General features: G+C 50.4%; 1 protein-coding gene across 1 annotated transcript in view; it reads right to left on the bottom strand.

The window, feature by feature from the left end:
• The window catches only part of LOC115105119 (ribonuclease 3-like), a 149,515-nt gene that overhangs the window by 51,270 nt on the left and 72,199 nt on the right, over positions 1–26,046 (bottom strand). The window contains 1 exon segment of the mRNA XM_065007134.1: positions 4,702–4,746. Coding sequence (XP_064863206.1) covers positions 4,702–4,746 — 45 coding nt within the window.

Consider the following 26,046-nt stretch of genomic DNA (forward strand, 5'->3'; position numbering starts at 1 on the left):
CTCTAGCAGAGAGCAGTATCTGCAGTTGAAGTCAGAAGTTTACATACACCTTAGCCAAATACATTTAAACTCAGTTTTTCACAATTCCTGACATTTAATCCTAGTAAAAATTACCTGTCTTATGTCAGTTACAATCAACACAGAATAATAGTAGAGAGAATGATTTATTTCAGCTTTTATTTCTTTCATTACATTCCCAGTGGGTCAGAAGTTTACATACACTCATTTAGTATTTGGTAGCTTTGCCTTTAAATTGTTTAACTTGGGTCAAACGTTTTGGGTAGCCTTCTACAAGCTTCCCACAATAAGTGGGGTGAATTTTGGCCCATTCCTCCTGACAGAGCTGGTGTAACTGAGTCAGGTTTGTAGGCCTCCTTTCTCGCACACGCTTTTTCAGTTCCGCCCATTTTTTATAGGCTTGAAGTCAGGGCTTTGTGATGGCCACTCCAATACATTGCTAGGAGTCATTGTCCATTTGTGGCTAAGTTTTAACCCCTGACTAATGTGTTGAGATGTTGTTTCAATATATCCACATAATTTTCTTTCCTCATGATGCCATCTATTTTGTGAAGTGCACCAGTCCCTCCTGCAGCAAAGCACCACCACAACATGATGCTGCTCCCGGGCTTCACGGTTGGAATGGTGTTCTTCGGCTTGCAAGCCTCCTCCTTTTTCCTCCAAGCATAACTATGGTCATTCTGGCCAAAAAGTTATATTTTATGGTGGTTTTAGCACAGTGTCTTCTTCTATCGGAGCGGCCTTTCAGGTTATGTCGATATAGGACTCGTTTTGCTGTGGATATAGATACTTCTGTACCTGTTTCCTCCAGCATCTTCACAAGTTCCTTTGCTGTTGTTCTGGGATTGATTGCAATTTTCGCACCGAAGTACGTTCATCTCTAGGAGACAGAATGCGTCTCCTTCCTGAGCGGTATGATAGTCAAAAGTAGTACACTATAGACAGAGTAGGGTCCCATTTGGGACATATTCATAATTTAAATTTAGACATTAACCTTGTTAGCTTCATATGTATAGCAAGTCAGTTAAGACCAAATTCTTATTTACAATGAAGGTCTACCCCGGCCAAACTTCGATGATGCTGGGCCAATTGTGTGCCGCCCTATGGGATTCCTAATCACGTCCGGTTGTGATAGAGCCTGGAATCAAACCAGGGTGTCTGTAGTGATGCCTCTAGCACTGAGCTGCAGTGCCTGAGACCGCTGCGCCACTGGGAGTCCCATAGGGCGGCGCACAATTGGCCAAGTCTCGCGCCATTGCAAATAAGATTTTGTTCTTAACTGACTTGCCTAGTTAAATATTTTTTTTATTTTATTTTTAAAGTTGGATGGATGTCCTTTGGATGGTGGACCATTCTCGATACACAAGGGAAACTGTTTTGCGTGAAAAACCCAGCAGCATTGCAGTTCTTGACACACTCAAACTGGTGCACCTGGCACCTACTACCATACCACTTTCAAAGGCACTTAAATATTTTGCATTGCCCATTCACCCTCTGAATGCCACACATACACAATCCATGTTTCAATTGTCTCAATGCTTAAAAATCCTTATTTAACAGGTCTCATCCCCTTAATATACACTGATTGGAGTGGATTTCACAGGTGACATCAATAAGGGATCATAGCCTTCACCTGGATAGTCTCCGTCATGGAAAGAGCAGGTGTTCCTAATGTTTTGTACACACAGTATATATTCCATTGAGCACTGGAGAGCAGTAAATATTGCACATTGTCCCTCTGAGTTTACCTGCTTTCATTGAAGCAATATAGACTAAGCAGTGGTGGAATAGCTAGACGCCAAGTGTCAAACAGACAGAGTGGTTGGTTGCCAACTCTACATTTTAATTGGACGGCTGCTGGAAATGTCATGGTTCCGTCTTCCCACTTTAGCCCCAAAGGAGACTTTCACATCTGCCTTCCTCTTAATTAACGACAACTGTTTAAATGCCATGCGTCACCACTAACGGCATTTGACGAGTCCAGCATTCAGAACACTGTATCACACAAACACATACTTTTAGTCTGGCATTTAGTTTGACACATTTTTTATGTGGAGTATTTCTAAGGGGATGATGGCTGGCCTGCTAGCAACGGTTCAAAAGGAAAAATCAATCATGAAAAATAAAAACAATGTGGAAAAATGACCAGGTTCAATGCGGAAGACACATTTTGGTTGAATGCATTCAGTTGTGCAACTGACTAGGTATCCCCTTTCCATAATAAAGTGTAAATCTGAGCACACTCCGGCCCAGGTGGCTCTCTGATAGGGCTGGGAATTGCTAGGGACCTCACAATACGATATCATCCCAATACTTAGGTGGCGATACGATAAGTATTGCCATTCTCGCGATTTCATATGTATTGCGATTTGATACTGTGATCTTATTGTAATATGTTCCAAACACACTGCTCACTATCTGGCTGCTGCAGAGAGACAAGAGCATGAGAAAACAAATTTTGACCAATCAAGGAAATAAAAGTGCTGAAAACATGTTGGCCCAATATTTAAAAAGTTGGAGAACAAGCTATAGGATGAAAAATACCGGAGTTTTGGTGCAGGTACAGCCGAATAGCGCCAGCTAACGAAGTCAAATATCAATATAATATAGTCCAAAAACAACATTGCGATAAGTAACTATTCCCCCCCCCCCCATCACACCTCTGAGCACTCACAGTCCTGGCCTAAAGCATGGAAAGTAGTTTCAGTCTCCGTATTCATACTCATTCACACTGAACCAAAAGGGGATGTGAAGCTTGCGTTGCGTGTTGACGTGAATGACACAGTGGTAAATGATTTCGGAGAGCCGAGGGGGGTGATGAGGCAGGTGCTGGTGCAGAGAGAGAGAGCAGAGGGGAACAGGGAGGACATGAAGATGTGCATGTTGTCAACCAGGAATCGTTCTGCTCTGTTCACTTTCTCCACAGACTGACTGAGTCAGGAGCGCTGCGCAGGCAGGCAGCACTTAGCCATGGTGCTTATGCTAATGTAGCACATGGGCCAACAGACACAGAGGTGCACGCACACACCATTACTACAGAACAGGATCCTGGAGACGGCTTGGCATCACCTTAAGCCTGGGCCTCTTTATTGGTGAATCTCTTTCAGCAAACTAACTCCTGACGATCATCAGCCTTCATGTCCTGCCTGGAGTCAAAGAGGCACCTGGTAACCCTGTGGGCTGAGAGAGAAAGATACACCTGGTAGCCCTTTAGGCTGAAAGACGCCTGGTAACCCTTTAGGCTGAGAGAGCGAAAGAGGCACCTGGTAACCCTTTAAGGTCAGAGAGAGAGCCTTTGTGCCAGATGTGGATTCTCTCTGCTAACCAACTTCACCAACATTACCAAAAACAGATGTCTTCACTTAAATAATAATCTTATTGTAAATTGATTAACTCATGTTAAAGGTCATTCAAATCAAGCGTACATAAACTAAGCCAGCCATACAAGGTAAGTAGGAGAGGGAGACCACCCTGACTAACCCACAGCAGACTGAATCAGGGTGGAAATATGGAGAGATGGAAGGATGGCCTTTTGCTCCAAACCTCGTAATTACCCAGGAGTGGTCCCTCCCTGACCGCTGAGGATTGTGGGATTGACCTCAAGGCTCCACCCTGACCTCAAAGGCTGCTGGTCGGAAGGGCATGGCTGAAATTACCATCAGCTGCCATCGTTAGAAGCTAGTAACAAGTCAAGAATGAGTGGCTGGAGCATTTTGGTAAAACAAAGACAATAAGTGGAACTGACACACAAAAACACAAGCACGCGCGTACACACACACACACACACACACACACACACACACACACACACACACACACACACACACACACACACACACACACACACACACACACACACACACACACACACACACACACACACACAAAAGCAGTGTTTGGGTCCCTGGAGGCCCCATGTGATTTGGGACTGGAGAATAATCCTGTTACACCATCTTTGATCTCTTCTTCCAAATCCTGATTTCAAACAAACATGCTCTTCACTCTACAACCCAATGTTTCTAGGCAGATCATGCAAAGCAAGGGAGAGAGAGAGAGAGGCAGAAAGAAAGAATTAGACAGTATGAGGAGAGAAAGAAAGAGAATCAAATATATCGAAAGAGAATAAAAGTTACAGAGCCACAGAGACGGAGCATGAAAGAGCGAGAGGGTGTCTGGGTAACAGTAAGAAAGAGAAAGAGGATTATGGAGAGCAGAAACAGCAGCTAGACAACAGAGTGAACTCGCTAGAAATGGAGTGTGTTCACACAACACACCGCCCCTGCTGCACCGATACATAAGAGCCGTTTCTGCTTTAGGCACACGCCAGACACACAGACGTGTGCTACTGTCTTCTACTGTTTTAGCAGCATTTACATTGATCATATCCCACAGCAGACAGCAAAACTCATGTGGAGAGGATAACTGGAACAGTGTGTGTGTGTATATGTGTGTGTGTGTGAGGGAAAGCTGTGCTCTATGGGGAGGGGGGCCTTACATACACTATATATGCAAAAGTATGTGGACACCCATTCAAATGAATGGGTTTGGCAAGGTAAAAATCTGTCATCCTACCCCTGTACAAGGCAGTTATCCCACTGTTCCCCGGTAGGCCGTCATTGTATATACAATATCCATTCTGAGCATTGCAGGGATAAACAGACAAATAGATTATTTCCAACCAACCTGCAGAGGATGGGGCGGGTAGTTGAGCCACACTTCTCGGAGGTCCTGTAAAAGGGGAGATGAGGAGAGATGGAAAGAGAGAAAGAGGGGGGAGAGAGGTTACTGAGTGAATTTTTTGGGGAGAAGCCTTCATAACTCCATGGAGGGAGATACAATAACGGAAAGTGTACCAAATGGCACCATACTGAAGTAGTGCACTAGTGCCTTTGGAAAGTAATCAGACCCTTTGACTTTTCCCACATTTTGTTACGTTGTAGCCTTATTCTAAAATTGATGAAATAAAAAAAATTCCGCAGCAACCTATACCCAATACCCCATAATGACAAAACAAAAACAGGTCAAGAAATATTTCCAAAGTATTAAACACACAAAACAGAAATACTTAATTTACATAAGTATTCAGACCCTTGGCTTTGAGACTCGAAATTGAGCTCAGGTGCATCCTGTTTCAATTGATCATCCTTGAGATGTTTCTACAACTTGAATAGAGTCCACCTCTAGTAAATGAGCCATGAGGTCGAAGGAATTGTCTGTAGAGCGCCGAGACAGGATTGTGTCGAGGCACAGATCTGGGGAAGATTACCAAAACATTTCTACAGCATTGAAGTTCCCCAAGAACACAGTGGCCTTGATCACACTTAAATGGAAGAAGTTTGGAACCACAAAGACTCTTCCTAGAGCTGGCTGCCCGGACAAACTGAGAAATCGGGGGAGAAGGGCCTTGGTCAGGGAGGTAACCAAGAACCCAATGGTCACTCTGACAGAGCTCATCTGTGGAGATGGGAGAACCTTGCAGAAGGACAACCATCTCTGCAGTACTCCACAAATTAGGCCTTTATGGTAGAGTGGCCAGACGGAAGCCACTCCTCAGTAAAAGGCACATGACAGCCCGCTTGGAGTTTGCTAAAAGCCACCTAAAGACTCTCAGACCATGAGAAACAAGATTTTCTGGTCTGATGAAACCAAGATTGAACTCTTTGGCCTGGATGCCAGCGTCACGTCAGGACGAAACCTTGCACCATCCCTACAATGAAGCATGGTGGTAGCAGCATCAGGCTATGGGCATGTTTTCAGTGGCAGAGACTGGGAGACAAAGCACAGAGAGATCCATGATGAAAATGGATTGTGAATTGTGGTCAGAGGCCGTGCAGTTGCCATACCAGGAGCGAGCGGGTTGGAGCGAGCGGTCGCATTCGCACTTCGGTCCGCAGGTTGTATAACTTTTCATTACATTTCACTATAGTACAACGGTTTGATTTGTCTAATCTTAGCAATTTCTTCTTAGCTAGCTACATAGCCGTCTTTGTATCAAAGATAATTGCGTAATTATCGTATTTCGTCGTCCTAACGTAGTCTACACTGCTATCTGCCCAGCAGCTAGCCAGCTAGCTAACGTCCCCCGTCTACCGAATAGCAGCACTGTAAAAACTATTACACTCAACTGAATGACCTGATTAGTGTAGTGTTAGCTAGCTACATAGTTGGCTTTGCTGTCTTCGTATCCAAGATAATTGTGTAGTTTAGAGTGTGTAGTCTTAGAGTGATTATCTTAATTTACCGAGGTTAGCTAGCCAGCTATTTGTCATCCTTAACGTAGGAGACACTGCTAGCTAGCCAACAGCTAGCCAACGTCCACCGAATAGAACTTCCTCACTCAACAACCCGGTCGCATTCCGCTTCGCTCCACAGGTAGTATCACATTTTAATTTCATTTCATTACAGTACAACGGTTTGATTTGTTTGATCGTAGCTAGCTACATAGCTAGCTACATAGCCGTCTTTGTATCAAAGATAATTGTGTAGTCTAGAGCGATTTTCTAGGTTAGCTAGCCAGCTATTGTCGTTCTTTTAACGCAACGTAACGTAATCAACACTGCCAGCTAGCCAGCTAGCCCCCGAATAGCAGCACTGTAGAAACTATCACACTCAACGGAACGACTTGATTAGTGTAGTGTCAACAACGCAGCCACTGCCAGCTAGCCTACAAAGTCAACAACGCAGCCACTGCCAGCTAGCCTACTTCAGCAGTACGGTATCATTTTAATCATTTTAGTCAATAAGATTCTTGCTACGTAAGCTTAACTTTCTGAACATTCGAGACGTGTAGTCCACTTGTCATTCCAATCTCCTTTGCATTAGCGTAGCCTCTTCTGTAGCCTGTCAACTATGTGTCTGTCTATCCCTGTTCTCTCCTCTCTGCACAGACCATACAAACGCTCCACACCGCGTGGCTGCGGCCACCCTAATCTGGTGGTCCCAGCGCGCACGACCCACGTGGAGTTCCAGGTCTCCGGTAGCCTCTGGAACTGCCGATCTGCGGCCAACAAGGCAGAGTTCATCTCAGCCTATGCCTCCCTCCAGTCCCTCGACTTCTTGGCACTGACGGAAACATGGATCACCACAGATAACACTGCTACTCCTACTGCTCTCTCTTCGTCCGCCCACTTGTGTTCCCGCACACCCCGAGAGCTTCTGGTCAGCGGGGTGGTGGCACCGGGATCCTCATCTCTCCCAAGTGGTCATTCTCTCTTTCTCCCCTTACCCATCTGTCTATCGCCTCCTTTGAATTCCATGCTGTCACAGTTACCAGCCCTTTCAAGCTTAACATCCTTATCATTTATCGCCCTCCAGGTTCCCTCGGAGAGTTCATCAATGAGCTTGATGCCTTGATAAGCTCCTTTCCTGAGGACGGCTCACCTCTCACAGTTCTGGGCGACTTTAACCTCCCCACGTCTACCTTTGACTCATTCCTCTCTGCCTCCTTCTTTCCACTCCTCTCCTCTTTTGACCTCACCCTCTCACCTTCCCCCCTACTCACAAGGCAGGCAATACGCTCGACCTCATCTTTACTAGATGCTGTTCTTCCACTAACCTCATTGCAACCCCTCCAAGTCTCCGACCACTACCTTGTATCCTTTTCCCTCTCGCTCTCATCCAACACTTCCCACACTGCCCCTACTCCGGATGGTATCGCGCCGTCCCAACCTTCGCTCTCTCTCCCCGCTACTCTCTCTCCTCTTCCATCCTATCATCTCTTCCCTCTGCTCAAACCTTCTCCAACCTATCTCCTGATTCTGCCTCCTCAACCCTCCTCTCCTCCCTTTCTGCATCCTTTGACTCTCTATGTCCCCTATCCTCCAGGCCGGCTCGGTCCTCCCCTCCCGCTCCGTGGCTCGACGACTCATTGCGAGCTCACAGAACAGGGCTCCGGGCAGCCGAGCGGAAATGGAGGAAAACTCGCCTCCCTGCGGACCTGGCATCCTTTCACTCCCTCCTCTCTACATTTTCCTCTTCTGTCTCTGCTGCTAAAGCCACTTTCTACCACTCTAAATTCCAAGCATCTGCCTCTAACCCTAGGAAGCTCTTTGCCACCTTCTCCTCCCTCCTGAATCCCCCCCCTCCCTCTCTGCAGATGACTTCGTCAACCATTTTGAAAAGAAGGTCGACGACATCCGATCCTCGTTTGCTAAGTCAAACGACACCGCTGGTTCTGCTCACACTGCCCTACCCTGTGCTCTGACCTCTTTCTCCAGATGAAATCTTGCGTCTTGTGACGGCCGGCCGCCCAACAACCTGCCCGCTTGACCCTATCCCCTCCTCTCTTCTCCAGACCATTTCCGGAGACCTTCTCCCTTACCTCACCTCGCTCATCAACTCATCCCTGACCGCTGGCTACGTCCCTTCCGTCTTCAAGAGAGCGAGAGTTGCACCCCTTCTGAAAAAACCTACACTCGATCCCTCCGATGTCAACAACTACAGACCAGTATCCCTTCTTTCTTTTCTCTCCAAAACTCTTGAACGTGCCGTCCTTGGCCAGCTCTCCCGCTATCTCTCTCAGAATTACCTTCTTGATCCAAATCAGTCAGGTTTCAAGACTAGTCATTCAACTGAGACTGCTCTTCTCTGTATCACGGAGGCGCTCCGCACTGCTAAAGCTAACTCTCTCTCCTCTGCTCTCATCCTTCTAGACCTATCGGCTGCCTTCGATACTGTGAACCATCAGATCCTCCTCTCCACCCTCTCCGAGTTGGGCATCTCCGGCGTGGCCCACGCTTGGATTGCGTCCTACCTGACAGGTCGCTCCTACCAGGTGGCGTGGCGAGAATCCGTCTCCACACAACGTGCTCTCACCACTGGTGTCCCCCAGGGCTCTGTTCTAGGCCCTCTCCTATTCTCGCTATACACCAAGTCACTTGGCTCTGTCATAACCTCACATGGTCTCTCCTATCATTGCTATGCAGACGACACACAATTAATCTTCTCCTTTCCCCCTTCTGATGACCAGGTGGCGAATCGCATCTCTGCATGTCTGGCAGACATATCAGTGTGGATGACGGATCACCACCTCAAGCTGAACCTCGGCAAGACGGAGCTGCTCTTCCTCCCGGGGAAGGACTGCCCGTTCCATGATCTCGCCATCACGGTTGACAACTCCATTGTGTCCTCCTCCCAGAGCGCTAAGAACCTTGGCGTGATCCTGGACAACACCCTGTCGTTCTCAACTAACATCAAGGCAGTGGCCCATTCCTGTAGGTTCACGCTCTACAACATCCGCAGAGTACGACCCTGCCTCACACAGGAAGCGGCGCAGGTCCTAATCCAGGCACTTGTCATCTCCCGTCTGGATTACTGCAACTCGCTGTTGGCTGGGCTCCCTGCCTGTGCCATTAAACCCCTACAACTCATCCAGAACGCCGCAGCCCGTCTGGTGTTCAACCTTCCCAAGTTCTCTCACGTCACCCCGCTCCTCCGCTCTCTCCACTGGCTTCCAGTTGAAGCTCGCATCCGCTACAAGACCATGGTGCTTGCCTACGGAGCTGTGAGGGGAACGGCACCTCAGTACCTCCAGGCTCTGATCAGGCCCTACACCCAAACAAGGGCACTGCGTTCATCCGCCTCTGGCCTGCTCGCCTCCCTACCACTGAGGAAGTACAGTTCCCGCTCAGCCCAGTCAAAACTGTTCGCTGCTCTGGCCCCCCAATGGTGGAACGAACTCCCTCACGACGCCAGGACAGCGGAGTCAATCACCACCTTCCGGAGACACCTGAAACCCCACCTCTTTAAGGAATACCTAGGATAGGATAAAGTAATCCTTCTCACCCCCCTTAAAAGATTTAGATGCACTATTGTAAAGTGGCTGTTCCACTAGATGTCATAAGGTGAACGCACCAATTTGTAAGTCGCTCTGGATAAGAGCGTCTGCTAAATGACTTAAATGTAATGGAAATGTAAATGTAAATGCAGGAGGTGATGCAACCAGAGGGGGAATACGCATTGTCCTGCCCTCTTCACGACTGTCTTGGTGTTTGGACCATGATAGTTTTTTGGTGATATGGACACCAAGGAACTTGAAGCTCTCAACCTGCTCCACTATAGCCCTATCGATGAGAATGGGGGCTTGCTCGGTCCTCCTTTTTCTGTAGTCCACAATCATATCCTCTGTCTTGATCAGGGGAGATGATTGTGGACTACAGAAAAAGGAGGACCGAGTACAACCCCATTCTCATCGATAGGGCTGTAGTGGCACAGCCAGAGAACGGACTTGAACTCAATCGAACTTGTCTGGAGAGATCTGAAAACAGCTGTGCAGGAATGCTCCCCATCCAACCTTACAGAGCTTGCAGAAGATCTGCAGAGAAGAATAGGGGAAACTCCCCAAATACAGGTGTGCCAAGCTTGTAGCGTCAAACCCAAGAAGACCTGCGGCTGTAATCACTGCCAAAGGTGCTTTAACAAAGCACTCAGTAAAGCATCTGAATACTTAGGTAAATTTCATTTTTTAATTATTATTATTATTTTTTTTACCCGTTTTTGCTTTGTCATGATGGCATATTGTGTGTTGATTGATGATGGGGGGAAAAAACACAATTTAATCCATTTACAATAAGGCTGTAACCTAACAACATTTTGAAAAAGGGGTCTGAATACGTTCTGAAGGCACTAGTGCCTTTTAAAATAGTGGACTATATAGGGAATATGGTGCCATTTCAGACACAGCCTGAAGCATCTGCTGCCTGGTGTCTGACTGACTGTGTGTCTGCATCCCAAATGGCACCCTATTCCCTACATAGTGTTTTGGTCAAAAGTAGTGCACTATGTAGGGACTAGGGTGCCATTTGAGATGCAGCCTGAATGAGTCAGCAGCTTGTCATTCTGAGCACAGAGGTCTCCTCAATGACCATTAGAACACCAGGGGAAGGCACGCACACACTAAAAACACACATTTGAAAGCTCCCATCGCCCCACACTGACAGACAGTGCCCTCCTTTTCCTCGGCCTGTGGAGAGAGATATGCATTTGTGCTGTGTGTTCCTCCCGTTCGGTCACTTAGTCTCGCTGTGTGCCACGCTGCATTAACGCCGGTGAGATGGGCTGGTTGCTAGGGAGACAGGTCGTCAGGACCCAATTTGGTGTTGGTGTCATATTGGGTGAGTCATTCCAGAGAGAGACAGGGGGAGAGACAGGGAGGGACAGAGACAGAGAAATGACAGCCGGTGACGTTGTCTGTCATAAGGGATTTCCCAAGTGGAAAAAAGATCAACCATTAAAGATAAGAACCATTCCAAGTGAGTTTGGACGGACGGAGCATAGGGCTGGACGATATGGCTTAAAAATTGTCCCGATATTATTATAATAATTTTTTTATATTTTTTTTTTACTTATGGGTAATTCACATTTTCTCTCTAAATAAGCTTTTCAGGTCAGTTAAAATGTCAAATGCTGCAAGGTTCTGTATTTATTTTCTTAGTCAACCTTGTGTTCTGTTTCGTTGGGTTCTAGAACGTAGCCCTGTTTCTTTGTGTTCTAGAACGTAGCCCTGTTTCTTTGTGTTCTAGAACGTAGCCCTGTTTCTTTGTGTTCTTGAACGTAGCCCTGTCTTTCCTTTTTGTTCATTGATTTTACCGGTGTTAGTTACCTGGTCTCATCAGCACCTTATTTAGTTCAGTTCATACATCCTTCCGAGAGCAACTTCTCCCAACCATCCAGGAACAGTTTGGTGATGAACAATGCCTTTTCCAGCATGATGGAGCACCTTGCCATTAGGCAAAAGTGATAACTAAGTGGCTCGGGGAACAAAACATCGATATTTTGAGTCCATGGCCAGGAAACTCCCTAGACCTTAAACCCATTGAGAACTTGTGGTCAATCCTCAAGAGACGGGTGGACAAACAAAAACCCACAAATTCGGACAAACTCCAAGCATTGATTATGCAAGTCTGGGCAGCCCTCAGTCGTAATGTGGCCGAGAAGTTAATTGACAGCATGCCAGGGCGGATTGCAGAGGTCTTGAAAAAGAAGGGTCAACACTGAAAATATTGACACTTTGCATCAACTTCATGTAATTGTCAATAACAGCCTTTGACACTTATGAAATGCTTGTAATTATACTTCAGTATTCCATAGCAACATCTGACAAAAATATCTAAAGACACTGAAGCAGCAAACTTTGTGGAAATCAATATTTGTGTCATTCTCAAAATTGTGGGCCACGACTGTACTGAGCCTTTTCCTAGCTCGTTTGTGAGAACCAGTTAGAGCCTTCAGTCGTAGTTGTTTCACCTGCCTGTTTGCCTACCTGTGTATGACCATGATTCCTGCCAGCTGCAAAGGCGAAATAAAGACCTGCTGCGCTCTGCGTGTGAATCTACACCCTTTTCTCCCTGAGTATTCATTACAGATACACTACATTTAAAACAGTCAGCAATAATCTAATGAATCCAGGGCTTGTGAAATTACCCCTATGCTAAATACAAGCCTCCCACAACCATTAACCAAGATTAACTAAGAAATTGTATTATTTTAATCATAGTTTAACCTGCTTTTATTATTATTTTTTATATATATTTTTTTACAATAATCACTGATCTGGCTTTCAAGTCAGTCTTTTAAAGTGGCCTTTTTGTAAAAAATAAATTAAATCAGTACCACGCATAATGCACATGAACTAATAATGACTAACTTATTGTCGCAGGCATTATAGAAAATTAACACAGTTCTCAAACAATCTCTCAAGAACAAGCCCACGTGCTCGTGAGTAGCCAGCTAATCTTGATACTTCCAGTTTAGCAAACGTGGATCTACTTGCTAGTTAAAAAGGCAGGACAGTTGAATTGTTACGAACCCACCCCTGTGTCTGTCTCCAACTGCAGCTTGTCCACTTTGTTCAGATATTGAAATCAAGTGGCCTGACTTATTTCTCACATGTATAAAACACAGACTAGACAGCTAGTATAACAGTCTTTGGGTAAAATGCTGCTAGAGATACGGCAAAATGAGCATTCATTTGCCAGAATCAATGTTGATACTCCCGTATTAGTAGTGATGACACATAGAAGGGTATTGTCAGAGAGGTTAACTTCTCAATGTGTATCGGTGTCTATTTGACCAATTCCGTTGGGCCAAACCTCAAATGCAATTTGTGAGTTGAAACAGCTTGCCAGCGGTAGAAGTGATCTTTCATCTTTGTTTTTGTGAGTGGCAGGGGGAGGGACTTGCTGTGTATGTAAACAGAGAGGTGAAGTGAGGGGTTTCACTCTGTCCAAAAATAAGCCACATGTATTTCTACGGGGTTACTTTGGACGTAAACTTGTCGCCTGCCAACCCGACTTTGGGGCAACGACTACAATTGTTACGGCGGAGACATGAGCATCTCATCATTACATTACAGATCTCTGGTGTAAATGGGAAGGCGCACACAGCACAGAAGGAGATGAGACCAAAAAGACAGCATGAGAACAAGAAGACACAAACGCACATGAAAATGAAAAAATAAAAATAAAACAAAACCTTGATTCTTGCAAATACAGGCATTTGGAATATCGTGCAAAAACAAACATTCAAATTGATTTGACATATCGGCCCACCATAATGGAGCACACACACCTCAGCAACCCACCAATCATACCGTCTTCATGGCAAGGCACTGAAAAAAATGTATGAACGTGCTCAATATGTTTGAGCAAATGCTTCCATTCGTTTTCACATCTGTTCACGGGTAATAAGGCTGTAAGTACATATCACGTATTGAGTCAACTTCGTATTGAGTAAGAAACCATGCATGGGTTCTTCAGCCCTGGCATCACTCAGGAGGCAAGTCAATAACACTAGAGATGCTTTCAGGTGAACACTGGACTCAACACAAGACACACACCCACACAAATGAGACAGATGCACAGACACACACACAACAGATACACACACACACACCCTCTCTTTCACTTACTCATACGCACACAAACTCCTGAGTGTGTAGTCTCTGATCAAGGATGTGATTAAAATGGGAACGTGGGGCGCACGCAGACCCACCAGCCACATATAGACCAGAAGCACTAATGTTTCAATTACAGGCGGCGTCCCTAAGACAAGCCAGACAACAGGTTTAAATGATTACGCCCGCATCGAGTGGGGATTTAAGAATAACGTTTTCCTGACCAAGCTTGCGAGGTATAATTACAGGGGACAAATCATCAGTGGGTAGCTACGGATGAGTGAATCACGGCAGTTGGAAGGAAGATGGAGATTTCTCTCTCTCTTTCTCCGTCTCTGTTCTTCTCAAGCGCCCATCCTCTCTAGCAGTCTCCCTCCATCCATCTCTGCCCGGTCTCCCTCGCTCTGCCCGGTCGCTCTCCCTCGCTCTGCCCGGTCTCTCTCTCTCCCTCGCTCTGCCCGGTCGCTCTCTCTCCCTCGCTCTGCCCGGTCTCTTTCTCTCTCTCTGCCCGGTCTCTTTCTCTCTCTCTGCCCGGTCTCTCTCTCTCTCGCTCTGCCCGGTCTCTCTCTCTTTCTCGCGCTCTGCCCTGTCTCTCTCTCTCTCTCTCTCGCTCTGCCCAGTCTCTCTCTCTCTCTCGCTCGCTCTGCCCAGTCTCTCTCTCTCTCTCTCTCGCTCGCTCTGCCCAGTCTCTGTCTCTGTCTCTCTCTCTCTCTCTGCCCAGTCTCTGTCTCTCTCTCTCGCTCTGCCCAGTCTCTGTCTCTCTCTCTCTCTCTCGCTCTGCCCAGTCTCTGTCTGTCTCTCTCTCTCGCTCTGCCCAGTCTCTGTCTCTCTCTCTCTGCCCAGTCTCTGTCTCTCTCGCTCTCTCTCGCTCTGCCCAGTCTCTGTCTCTCTCTCTCTCTCTCGCTCTGCCCAGTCTCTCTCTCTCTCGCTCTCTCTGCCCAGTCTCTCTCTTTCGCTCTCTCTGCAGTCTCTCTCTCTCGCTCTCTCTGCAGTCTCTCTCTCTCGCTCTGCACAGTCTCTCTCTCTCTCGCTCTGCCCAGTCTCGCTCTCTCTCTCGCTCTACCCAGTCTCGCTCTCTCTCTCGCTCTGCCCAGTCTCGCTCTCTCTCGCTCTGCCCAGTCTCGCTCTCGCTCTGCCCAGTCTCGCTCTCGCTCTGCCCAGTCTCGCTCTCTCTCGCTCGCTCTCTCTCTCTCGCTCTGCTCTCTCTCGCTCTCTCTCTCTCGCTCTGCCCAGTCTCGCTCTCTCTCTCTCGCTCTGCCCAGTATCGCTCTCTCGCTCTGCCCAGTCTCTGTCTCTCTCTCTCTCTCGCTCTGCCCAGTCTCTGTCTCTCTCTCTCTCTCGCTCTGCCCAGTCTCTGTCTCTCTCTCTCTCTCGCTCTGCCCAGTCTCTGTCTCTCTCTCTCTCTCGCTCTGCCCAGTCTCTGTCTCTCTCTCTCTCTCTGCCCAGTCTCTGTCTCTCTCGCTCTGCCCAGTCTCTGTCTGTCTCTCTCGCTCTCTCTCTCTCTCTCACTCTGCCCAGTCTCTGTCTCTCTCTCTCGCTCTCTCTCTCTCTCGCTCTGCCCAGTCTCTGTCTCTCTCTCTCTCGCTCTGCCCAGTCTCTGTCTCTCTCTCTCTCTCTCGCTCTGCCCAGTCTGTCTCTCTCTCTCTCTCTCTCTCTCTCTCGCTCTGCCCAGTCTCTGTCTCTCTCTCTCTCTCGCTCTGCCCAGTCTCTGTCTCTCTCTCTCTCTCGCTCTGCCCAGTCTCTGTCTCTCTCTCTCTCTCGCTCTGCCCAGTCTCTGTCTCTCTCTCTCTCTCGCTCTGCCCAGTCTCTGTCTCTCTCTCTCTCTCTGCCCAGTCTCTGTCTCTCTCGCTCTGCCCAGTCTCTGTCTGTCTCTCTCGCTCTCTCTCTCTCTCTCACTCTGCCCAGTCTCTGTCTCTCTCTCTCGCTCTCTCTCTCTCTCGCTCTGCCCAGTCTCTGTCTCTCTCTCTCGCTCTGCCCAGTCTCTGTCTCTCTCTCTCTCTCTCGCTCTGCCCAGTCTGTCTCTCTCTCTCTCTCTCTCTCTCTCGCTCTGCCCAGTCTCTGTCTCTCTCTCTCTCTCGCTCTGCCCAGTCTCTGTCTCTCTCTCTCTCTCTCTCTGCCCAGTCTCTGTCTCTCTCGCTCTGCCCAGTCTCTGTCTGTCTCTCTCGCTCTCTCTCTCTCTCTCACTCTGCCCAGTCTCTGTCTCTCTCTCTCGCTCTCTCTCTCTCTCGCTCTGCCCAGTCTCTGTCTCTCTCTCTCGTTCTGCCCAGTCTCTGTCTCTCTCTCTCTCTCTCTCGCTCTGCCCAGTCTCTGTCTCTCTCTCTCTCTCTCTCTCTCTCTCGCTCTGCCCAGTCTCTGTCTCTCTCTCTCTCGCTCTGCCCAGTCTCTGTCTCTCTCTCTCTCTCTCTGCCCAGTCTCTCTCTCTCTCTCTCTCTGCCCAGTCTCTCCCAGTCTCTCTCTCTCTCGCTCTGCCCAGTCTCTCTCTCTCTCGCTCTGCCCAGTCTCTCTCTCTCTCGCTCTGCCCAGTCTCTCTCTCTCTCTCGCTCTGCCCAGTCTCTGTCTCTCTCGCTCTGCCCAGTCTCTGTCTCTCTCGCTCTGCCCAGTCTCTCTCTCTCGCCTCTCTCTCGCTCTCTCTGCCCAGTCTCTCTCTCTCGCTCTCTCTGCCCAGTCTCTCTCTCTCTCGCTCTCTCTGCCCAGTCTCTCTCGTTCTCTCTGCACAGTCTCTCTCTCCTCTCTCTCGCTCTGCCCAGTCTCTCTCTCGCTCTGCCCAGTCTCTCTCTCTCTCGCTCTCTCTGCACAGTCTCTCTCTCTCTCGCTCTGCACAGTCTCTCTCTCTCTCTCGTTCTGCACAGTCTCTCTCTCTCTCGTTCTGCACAGTCTCTCTCTCGCTCGTTCTGCACAGTCTCTCTCTCGCTCTGCCCAGTCTCTCTCTCTCGCTCTGCCCAGTCTCGCTCTCGCTCTCTCTCGCTCTGCCCAGTCTCTGTCTCTCTCTCTCTCTTGCTCTGCCCAGTCTCTGTCTCTCTCTCTCTCTCGCTCTGCCCAGTCTCTGTATCTGTCTCTCTCTCTCGCTCTGCCCAGTCTCTCTCTCTCTCCCTCTCTCTCTGCCCAGTCTCTGTCTCTCTCGCTCTGCCCAGTCTCTGTCTCTCTCGCTCTGCCCAGTCTCTCTCTCTCTCTCTCTCGCTCTGCCCAGTCTCTCTCTCTCTCTCTCTCTCTCTCGCTCTGCCCAGTCTCTGTCTCTCTCTCTCTCTCTCTCTCGCTCTGCCCAGTCTCTGTCTCTCTCTCTCTCGCTCTGCCCAGTCTCTCTCTCTCTCTCTCTGCCCAGTCTCTCTCTCTCTCTCTCTCTCTCGCTCGCTCTGCCCAGTCTCTCTCTCTCTCGCTCTGCCCAGTCTCTCTCTCTCTCGCTCTGCCCAGTCTCTCTCTCTCTCTCGCTCTGCCCAGTCTCTGTCTCTCTCGCTCTGCCCAGTCTCTGTCTCTCTCGCTCTGCCCAGTCTCTCTCTCTCGCCCTCTCTCTCGCTCTCTCTGCCCAGTTTCTCTCTCTCGCTCTCTCTGCCCAGTCTCTCTCTCTCTCGCTCTCTCTGCCCAGTCTCTCTCTCTCGTTCTCTCTGCACAGTCTCTCTCTCCTCTCTCTCGCTCTGCCCAGTCTCTCTCTCTCGCTCTGCCCAGTCTCTCTCTCTCGCTCTGCCCAGTCTCTCTCTCTCTCGCTCTCTCTGCCCAGTCTCTCTCTCTCGCTCTCTCTGCACAGTCTCTCTCTCTCTCGCTCTGCACAGTCTCTCTCTCTCTCGTTCTGCACAGTCTCTCTCTCGTTCTGCACAGTCTCTCTCTCGCTCGTTCTGCACAGTCTCTCTCTCGCTCTGCCCAGTCTCTCTCTCTCGCTCTGCCCAGTCTCGCTCTCGCTCTCTCTCGCTCTGCCCAGTCTCTGTCTCTCTCTCTCTCTCGCTCTGCCCAGTCTCTGTCTCTCTCTCTCTCTCGCTCTGCCCAGTCTCTGTATCTGTCTCTCTCTCTCGCTCTGCCCAGTCTCTCTCTCTCTCTCTCTCTCTCTCTCTGCCCAGTCTCTGTCTCTCTCGCTCTGCCCAGTCTCTGTCTCTCTCGCTCTGCCCAGTCTCTCTCTCTCTCTCTCTCGCTCTGCCCAGTCTCTGTCTCTCTCGCTCTCTCGCTCTGCCCAGTCTCTGTCTCTCTCTCTCTCTCGCTCTGCCCAGTCTCTGTCTCTCTCTCGCTCTGCCCAGTCTCTGTCTCTCTCTCTCTCTCTGCCCAGTCTCTGTCTCTCTCTCTCTCGCTCTGCCCAGTCTCTGTCTCTCTGTCTCTCTCTCGCTCTGCCCAGTCTCTGTCTCTGTCTCTCTCTCTCTCTGCCCAGTCTCTGTCTCTCTCTCTCGCTCTCTCTGCCCAGTCTCTCGCTCTCTCTGCCCAGTCTCTCTCTCTCGCTCTCTCTGCCCAGTCTCTCTCTCTCGCTCTCTCTGCCCAGTCTCTCTCTCTCGCTCTCTCTGCCCAGTCTCTCTCTCTCGCTCTCTCTGCCCAGTCTCTCTCTCTCGCTCTCTCTGCCCAGTCTCTCTCTCTCGCTCTCTCTGCCCAGTCTCTCTCTCTCGCTCTCTCTGCCCAGTCTCTCTCTCTCGCTCTCTCTGCCCAGTCTCTCTCTCTCTCGCTCTGCCCAGTCTCTCTCTCGCTCTGCCCAGTCTCTCTCTCTCGCTCTGCCCAGTCTCTCTCTCTCGCTCTGCCCAGTCTCTCTCTCTCTCTCTCTCTCTGCCCAGTCTAGCTCTCTCTCTCTCGCTCTGCCCAGTCTCGCTCTGCCCAGTCTCGCTCTCTCTCTCTCTGCCTAGTCTCGCTCTCTCTCTCTCGCTCTGCCTAGTCTCGCTCTCTCTCGCTCTGCCTAGTCTCGCTCTCTCTCGCTCTGCCTAGTCTCGCTCTCTCTCGCTCTGCCTAGTCTCGCTCTCTCTCTCTCTGCCTAGTCTCGCTCTCTCTCTCTCGCTCTGCCCAGTCTCGCTCTCTCTCTCTCGCTCTGCCCAGTCTCGCTCTCTCTCTCTCTGCCTAGACTCGCTCTCTCTCTCTCGCTCTGCCTAGTCTCGCTCTCTCTCGCTCTGCCTAGTCTCGCTCTCTCTCGCTCTGCCGAGTCTCGCTCTCTCTCGCTCTGCCGAGTCTCGCTCTCTCTCTCTGCCCAGTCTCGCTCTCTCTCTCTGCCCAGTCTCCCTCTCTCTCGCTCCCCAGTCTCGCTCTCTCTCTCTCTGCCCAGTCTCGCTCTCTCTCTCTGCCCAGTCTCCCTCTCTCTCGCTCCCCAGTCTCGCTCTCTCTCGCTCTGCCCAGTCTCACTCTCTCGCTCTGCCCAGTCTCACTCTCTCGCTCTGCCCAGTCTCGCTCTCTCGCTCTGCCCAGTCTCGCTCTCTCTCGCTCTGCCCAGTCTCGCTCTCTCTCTCTCGCTCTGCCCAGTCTCTGTCTCTCTCTCTCTCTCGCTCTGCCCAGTCTCTGTCTCTGTCTCTCTCTCGCTCTGCCCAGTCTCTGTCTCTGTCTCTCTCTCGCTCTGCCCAGTCTCTGTCTCTGTCTCTCTCTCGCTCTGCCCAGTCTCTGTCTCTCCCTCTCTCTCGCTCTGCCCAGTCTCTGTCTCTCCCTCTCTCTCGCTCTGCCCAGTCTCTGTCTCTCCCTCTCTCTCGCTCTGCCCAGTCTGTCTCTCTCTCTCTGCCCAGTCTCTCTCTCTCTCTCTCTCTCTCTCTCTGCCCAGTCTCTGTCTCTCTCGCTCTCTCTCTCGCTCTGCCCAGTCTCTCTCTCTCTCTCTCGCTCTGCCCAGTCTCTGTCTCTCTCTCTCTCGCTCTGCCCAGTCTCTGTCTCTCTCTCTCTCGCTCTGCCCAGTCTCTGTCTCTCTCTCTCTCGCTCTGCCCAGTCTCTGTCTCTCTCTCTCGCTCTCTCTGCCCAGTCTCTCTCTCTCGCTCTCTCTGCACAGTCTCTCTCTCTCGCTCTCTCTGCACAGTCTCTCTCTCTCTCGCTCTGCCCAGTCTCTCTCTCTCTCGCTCTGCCCAGTCTCTCTCTCGCTCTGCCCAGTCTCTCTCTCTCGCTCTGCCCAGTCTCGCTCTCTCTCTCTTCCCAGTCTCGCTCTCTCTCTCTTCCCAGTCTCACTCTCTCTCTCTCGCTCTGCCCAGTCTCGCTCTGCCCAGTCTCGCTCTCTCTCTCTCGCTCTGCCCAGTCTCGCTCTCTCTCGCTCTGCCTAGTCTCGCTCTCTCTCTCTCGCTCTGCCCAGTCTCTCTCTCCATCTCGCTCTGCCCAGTCTCTCTCTCCACCTCGCTCTGCCCAGTCTCTCTCTCCATCTCGCTCTGCCCAGTCTCTCTCTCCATCTCGCTCTGCCCAATCTCTCTCTCCATCTCGCTCTGCCCAATCTCTCTCTCCATCTCGCTCTGCCCAATCTCTCTCTCCATCTCTCTCTGCCCAGTCTCTCTCTCTCTCGCTGCCCAGTCTCGCTCTCTCTCGCTGCCCAGTCTCGCTCTCTCTCGCTCTGCCCAGTCTCTCTCGCTCTCTCTCTCGCTCTGCCCAGTCTCGTTCTCTCTCGCTCTGCCCAGTCTCGCTCTCTCTCTCTCGCTCTGCCCAGTCTCGCTCTCTCTCGCTCTGCCTAGTCTCGCTCTCTCTGGCTCTGCCTAGTCTCGCTCTCGCTCTGCCCAGTCTCTCTCTCGCTCTGCCCAGTCTCGCTCTCTCTCTCTCTGCCCAGTCTCTCTCTGCCCAGTCTCTCTCGCTCTCTCTCGCTCTGCCCAGTCTCTCTCTCTCTCTCGCTCTGCCCAGTCTCTCTCTCTCTCGCTCTGCCCAGTCTCTCTCTCTCTCTCTCGCTCTGCCCAGTCTCTCTCTCTCTCTCTCTCTGCCCAGTCTCTCTCTCTCTCTCTCGCTCTGCCCAGTCTCTCTCTCTCTCTCTCTCTGCCCAGTCTCTCTCTCTCTCGCTGCCCAGTCTCGCTCTCTCTCGCTCTGCCCAGTCTCTCTCTCCCGCTCTGCCCAGTCTCTCTCGCTCTCTCTCTCTCTCTCGCTCCGCCCAGTCTCTCTCGCTCTGCATCTCGCTCTTTGTTTTGTGATGATTTGGTTGGGCCAAATTTTCTGAGTGCTGTCCTGAGGCTCTATGGGGTTGGTTTGGGTTGGTGAACTGAGCCTCAGAACCAGCTGGCTGAGGGGACTCTTCTACTTTTTCATCTCTTGACATTGTAGAGTTGTGTGATGGAATGTTTTGGGGTCACTTGTTTTTAGGTGGTTGTAAAAAATTGATGGCTCTTTTTTTCTATTCGAATGAGGGGGTATTGACCCAATTCTGCTCAACAATTCTGCTCTCTCTCTCTCTCTTTCTCACTCTGCCCGGTGTCTCCCGGTGTCTCACTCTGCCCGGTCTCTCACTCTGCCCGGTCTCTCCCGGTGTCTCACTCTGCCCGGTCTCTCTCGGTGTCTCACTCTGCCCGGTCTCTGTCTCTCTCTCGCTCTGCCCGGTCTCTGTCTCTCTCTCGCTCTGCCCAGTCTCTGTCTCTCTCTCTCTCGCTCTGCCCAGTGTCTGTCTCTGTCTCCCTCTCGCTCTGCCCAGTGTCTGTCTCTGTCTCTCTCTCGCTCTGCCCAGTGTCTGTCTCTGTCTCTCTCTCGCTCTGCCCAGTGTCTGTCTCTGTCTCTCTCTCGCTCTGCCCAGTGTCTGTCTCTGTCTCTCTCTCGCTCTGCCCAGTGTCTGTCTCTGTCTCTCTCTCGCTCTGCCCAGTGTCTGTCTCTGTCTCTCTCTCGCTCTGCCCAGTCTCTGTCTCTGTCTCTCTCTCGCTCTGCCCAGTCTCTGTCTCTCTCTCGCTCTGCCCAGTCTCTGTCTCTCTCTCGCTCTGCCCAGTCTCTGTCTCTCTCTCGCTCTGCCCAGTCTCTGTCTCTCTCTCGCTCTGCCCAGTCTCTGTCTCTCTCTCGCTCTGCCCAGTCTCTGTCTCTCTCTCGCTCTGCCCAGTCTCTGTCTCTCTCTCGCTCTGCCCAGTCTCTGTCTCTCTCTCGCTCTGCCCAGTCTCTGTCTCTCTCTCGCTCTGCCCAGTCTCTGTCTCTCTCTCGCTCTGCCCAGTCTCTGTCTCTCTCTCTCTCTCGCTCTGCCCAGTCTCTGTCTCTCTCTCTCTCTCGCTCTGCCCAGTCTCTGTCTCTCTCTCGCTCTGCCCAGTCTCTGTCTCTCTCTCGCTCTGCCCAGTCTCTGTCTCTGTCTCTCTCTCGCTCTGCCCAGTCTCTGTCTCTCTCTCTCTCTCGCTCTGCCCAGTCTCTGTCTCGCTCTCTGCCCAGTGTCTGTCTCTCTCTCTCGCTCTGCCCAGTCTCTGTCTCTCTCTCTCCATCTCGCTCTGCCCAGTCTCTGTCTCTCTCTCTCCATCTCGCTCTGCCCAATCTCTCTCTCCATCTCGCTCTGCCCAATCTCTCTCTCCATCTCGCTCTGCCCAATCTCTCTCTCCATCTCGCTCTGCCCAATCTCTCTCTCCATCTCGCTCTGCCCAATCTCTCTCTCCATCTCGCTCTGCCCAATCTCTCTCTCCATCTCGCTCTGCCCAATCTCTCTCTCCATCTCGCTCTGCCCAGTCTCTCTCTCCATCTCGCTCTGCCCAGTCTCTCTCTCCATCTCGCTCTGCCCAGTCTCTCTCTCCATCTCGCTCTGCCCAGTCTCTCTCTCCATCTCGCTCTGCCCAGTCTCTCTCTCCATCTCGCTCTGCCCAGTCTCTCTCTCCATCTCGCTCTGCCCAGTCTCTCTCTCCATCTCGCTCTGCCCAGTCTCTCTCTCCATCTCGCTCTGCCCAGTCTCTCTCTCTCGCTCTGCCCAGTCTCTCTCTCTCGCTCTGCCCAGTCTCTCTCTCTCGCTCTGCCCAGTCTCTCTCTCTCGCTCTGCCCAGTCTCTCTCTCTCGCTCTGCCCAGTCTCGCTCTCTCGCTCTGCCCAGTCTCGCTCTCTCGCTCTGCCCAGTCTCGCTCTCTCGCTCTGCCCAGTCTCGCTCTCTCGCTCTGCCCAGTCTCGCTCTCTCGCTCTGCCCAGTCTCGCTCTCTCGCTCTGCCCAGTCTCGCTCTCTCGCTCTCTCGCTCTGCCCAGTCTCGCTCTCTCGCTCTGCCCAGTCTCGCTCTCTCTCGCTCTGCCCAGTCTCGCTCTCTCTCGCTCTGCCCAGGCTCGCTCTCTCTCGCTCTGCCCAGGCTCGCTCTCTCTCGCTCTGCCCAGGCTCGCTCTCTCTCGCTCTGCCCAGTCTTGCTCTCTCTCGCTCTGCCCAGTCTCTCTCTCTCGCTCTGCCCAGTCTCTCTCTCGCTCTGCCCAGTCTCTCTCTCTCGCTCTGCCCAGTCTCTCTCTCTCGCTCTGCCCAGTCTCTCTCTCTCGCTCTGCCCAGTCACTCTCTCTCGCTCTGCCCAGTCTCTCTCGCTCTCTCTCTCTGCCCAGTCTCTCTCGCTCTGCCCAGTCTCTCTCGCTCTGCCCAGTCTCTCTCGCTCTGCCCAGTCTCTCTCTCTCTCGCTGCCCAGTCTCGCTCTCTCTCGCTGCCCAGTCTCGCTCTCTCTCTCGCTCTGCCCAATCTCGCTCTCTATCTCGCTCTTTGTTTTGTGATGATTTGGTTGGGCCAAATTTTCTGAGTGCTGTCCTGAGGCTCTATGGGGTTGGTTTGGGTTGGTGAACTGAGCCTCAGAACCAGCTGGCTGAGGGGACTCTTCTACTTTTTCATCTCTTGACATTGTAGAGTTGTGTGATGGAATGTTTTGGGGTCACTTGTTTTTAGGTGGTTGTAAAAAATTGATGGCTCTTTTTTTCTATTCGAATGAGGGGGTATTGACCCAATTCTGCTCAACAATTCTGCTCTCTCTCTTTCTCACTCTGCCCGGTGTCTCACTCTGCCCGGTCTCTCCCGGTGCCTCACTCTGCCCGGTCTCTCCCGGTGCCTCACTCTGCCCGGTCTCTCCCGGTGCCTCACTCTGCCCGGTCTCTCCCGGTGCCTCACTCTGCCCGGTCTCTCTCGGTCTCACTCTGCCCGTCTCACTGACCATCTCAGTCTCGCTCTCCAAATTAAGCTGACGCAAACGCACAACTATTTGAATCACAATGACTTCATGAGTTTTTTTTGTTTTTTTTTTGTAAAAGAAAACAAGCTGAGTGAACAAGTAAAACCTGTTGAAGATGTCATAGGACTCAATAAATGTTGCCCTCTCTAACCCACAGAGAATCAATCTCCCATGATGACCCATTCATTCATTTCACTAAGACCAAGGCTCAGCACATTGTGCGAGCAAACACACACAAATGCACACTCCAACACGGCTCCTATCAATCACGCTGGCTGGGACCTCCTGGGATTACTGGACATCCATGATTGGGATGCCTTGTCTCTCTGCTACTCTCGCTCAGCCCCCCCTCTCTCCCCATATCAATCTCTATCTTTATATACTTCTCGCTCTATCTCCCTCCCTCCTCTCACGCTCTACCACTCTTTCTAGCGGTCCCACTCTTTCCCTCTCCCTCTCTCTGGGGGATAGAGGACCCTGACAAATGAGTCTCCTGCGACTGGCTGTCAATCAATACATCAAACTACAGTTTAGAGCCTGTTCAAACCACAACTGTAGATCAATAACAATTAATGGGAGAACATACATGGTCAGTATAGGGTTTCAGAGGTAACCAGAATGGTGAGAAACAACCCTCAAACGTATGTTTTCTTTTTTAAATTGAATTTAGATATGAATTGTGATGAAGTGGAAGTCAAATGTCCATCAGACCATTTAACCAGTGTGGTTAAATCGTTCATACAACTTATGGTTGTGAACAGGACCCATTTGTGAGTCTTTTTGTATCTGTACAGTGTGGCGTACTAAAGCCAATGAAAAAGCAAACCTACACACAACTTCCTCAAATAGAAAAGAAGAATAGCACCAACCCCGGAGAGAGATGTTGATTGTGTCTGAAGAAACATACAAACCCAAACCATTTTCAACAAACACAAATTCAGATTAAGGAACATTCTGAAAAGTACTGCAGGCACATTTTTTTTTTCTCAACCTGAGGTGAAAAGGAAAAAGAGAGGAAGCGAGAAAATAAACTGCGACATGGATGGAGGGGAGAGTGCACTCCAGTACAGTTGGACGTGGGTAGATATTAGTCATTTCCTGAGTCCCAAATAGCACCCTATCCCCTATATAATGCACTCGTTTGTGATCAAAAGTAGTACACTATATAGGGAATAGGGTGCCATTTGAGACTTAACCATTGGGTATTCTAAAGGAAAAAAGCTCACTTATGTAGCACGGGGCTAAATCAATTGCGATAGATGCAGGCTGTGGTGACGGTGAGTGTTAGGAAGCCATTCATTTTCTCCCCCTAACTCGGCTTGGCGCTGTTAGCTGGCTGAGGTAGTGGAGTGGAACTGCCAGAGCGCCAGCCCGCTTCTACCTGTGTGTCTGTGTGTGTGTGTGTGTGTGTGTGTTCAGCCCTGTCTTCAGCGTGCAAGCCTAGCACACTCTACTGGTAGCCTATGCCCAGTAACCAAGTAGCACAGGTTAAAAGTGGTGGATAAACAATCTAAACACAATGTGTGATATTGTACACATTGATTAGACAGGGATGTTTTAATGTGCTCAACTCTCATGCCCTATGAATTATTATAAGGGAATCAATTTGATCATTGCCCATAGGGTTTTCAGGCCTTTCCCCAAAGTGGACATTAAATCAGCAGACTTGACAACTCAAAAGCTTAAAATCGAGAGAAAAAAATTGACCGGCGGGTTGGATTCTGATGTGTTTTTTTTAGATACCACTCCATTCCAAACCGCTCAAAACATAGCATCTTTCCAATCAGTGTGGCCGTGGAGAGGTGAAGGCTGCCTGTTGCTGCTCTTCAAAACCGAAACGAAAGCTCTAGCAGATCGCTGTGGCAACCACTGTTGTCACGGCAACCCCTGGCACGTTTTCCTAGGACGGCGGTGACAATAGGCAACAGTGGTTTAGCCTATGGGCAGTGAGTGTGATCATCATGATGGTGATGGCCACTTCTACAAGAACGGAGCAGAACGGCATGCATCTCAACAGTATCCAACACAGTAACCTGTGTGTGTGTGTGTGTGTGTGTGTGTGTGGGCTGAGAACACCGCAGGTATGTCTGTCTAGAGAGGCCCTTCCTTCCTAAAACTGTAAGATGGCATAATAACCTCAAACTACTCCTCTCTCTTAGTTCATTACGAA

The sequence above is a fragment of the Oncorhynchus nerka genome, linkage group LG22, assembly GCF_034236695.1.
Source record: "Oncorhynchus nerka isolate Pitt River linkage group LG22, Oner_Uvic_2.0, whole genome shotgun sequence".
NCBI lineage: Eukaryota > Metazoa > Chordata > Actinopteri > Salmoniformes > Salmonidae > Oncorhynchus > Oncorhynchus nerka.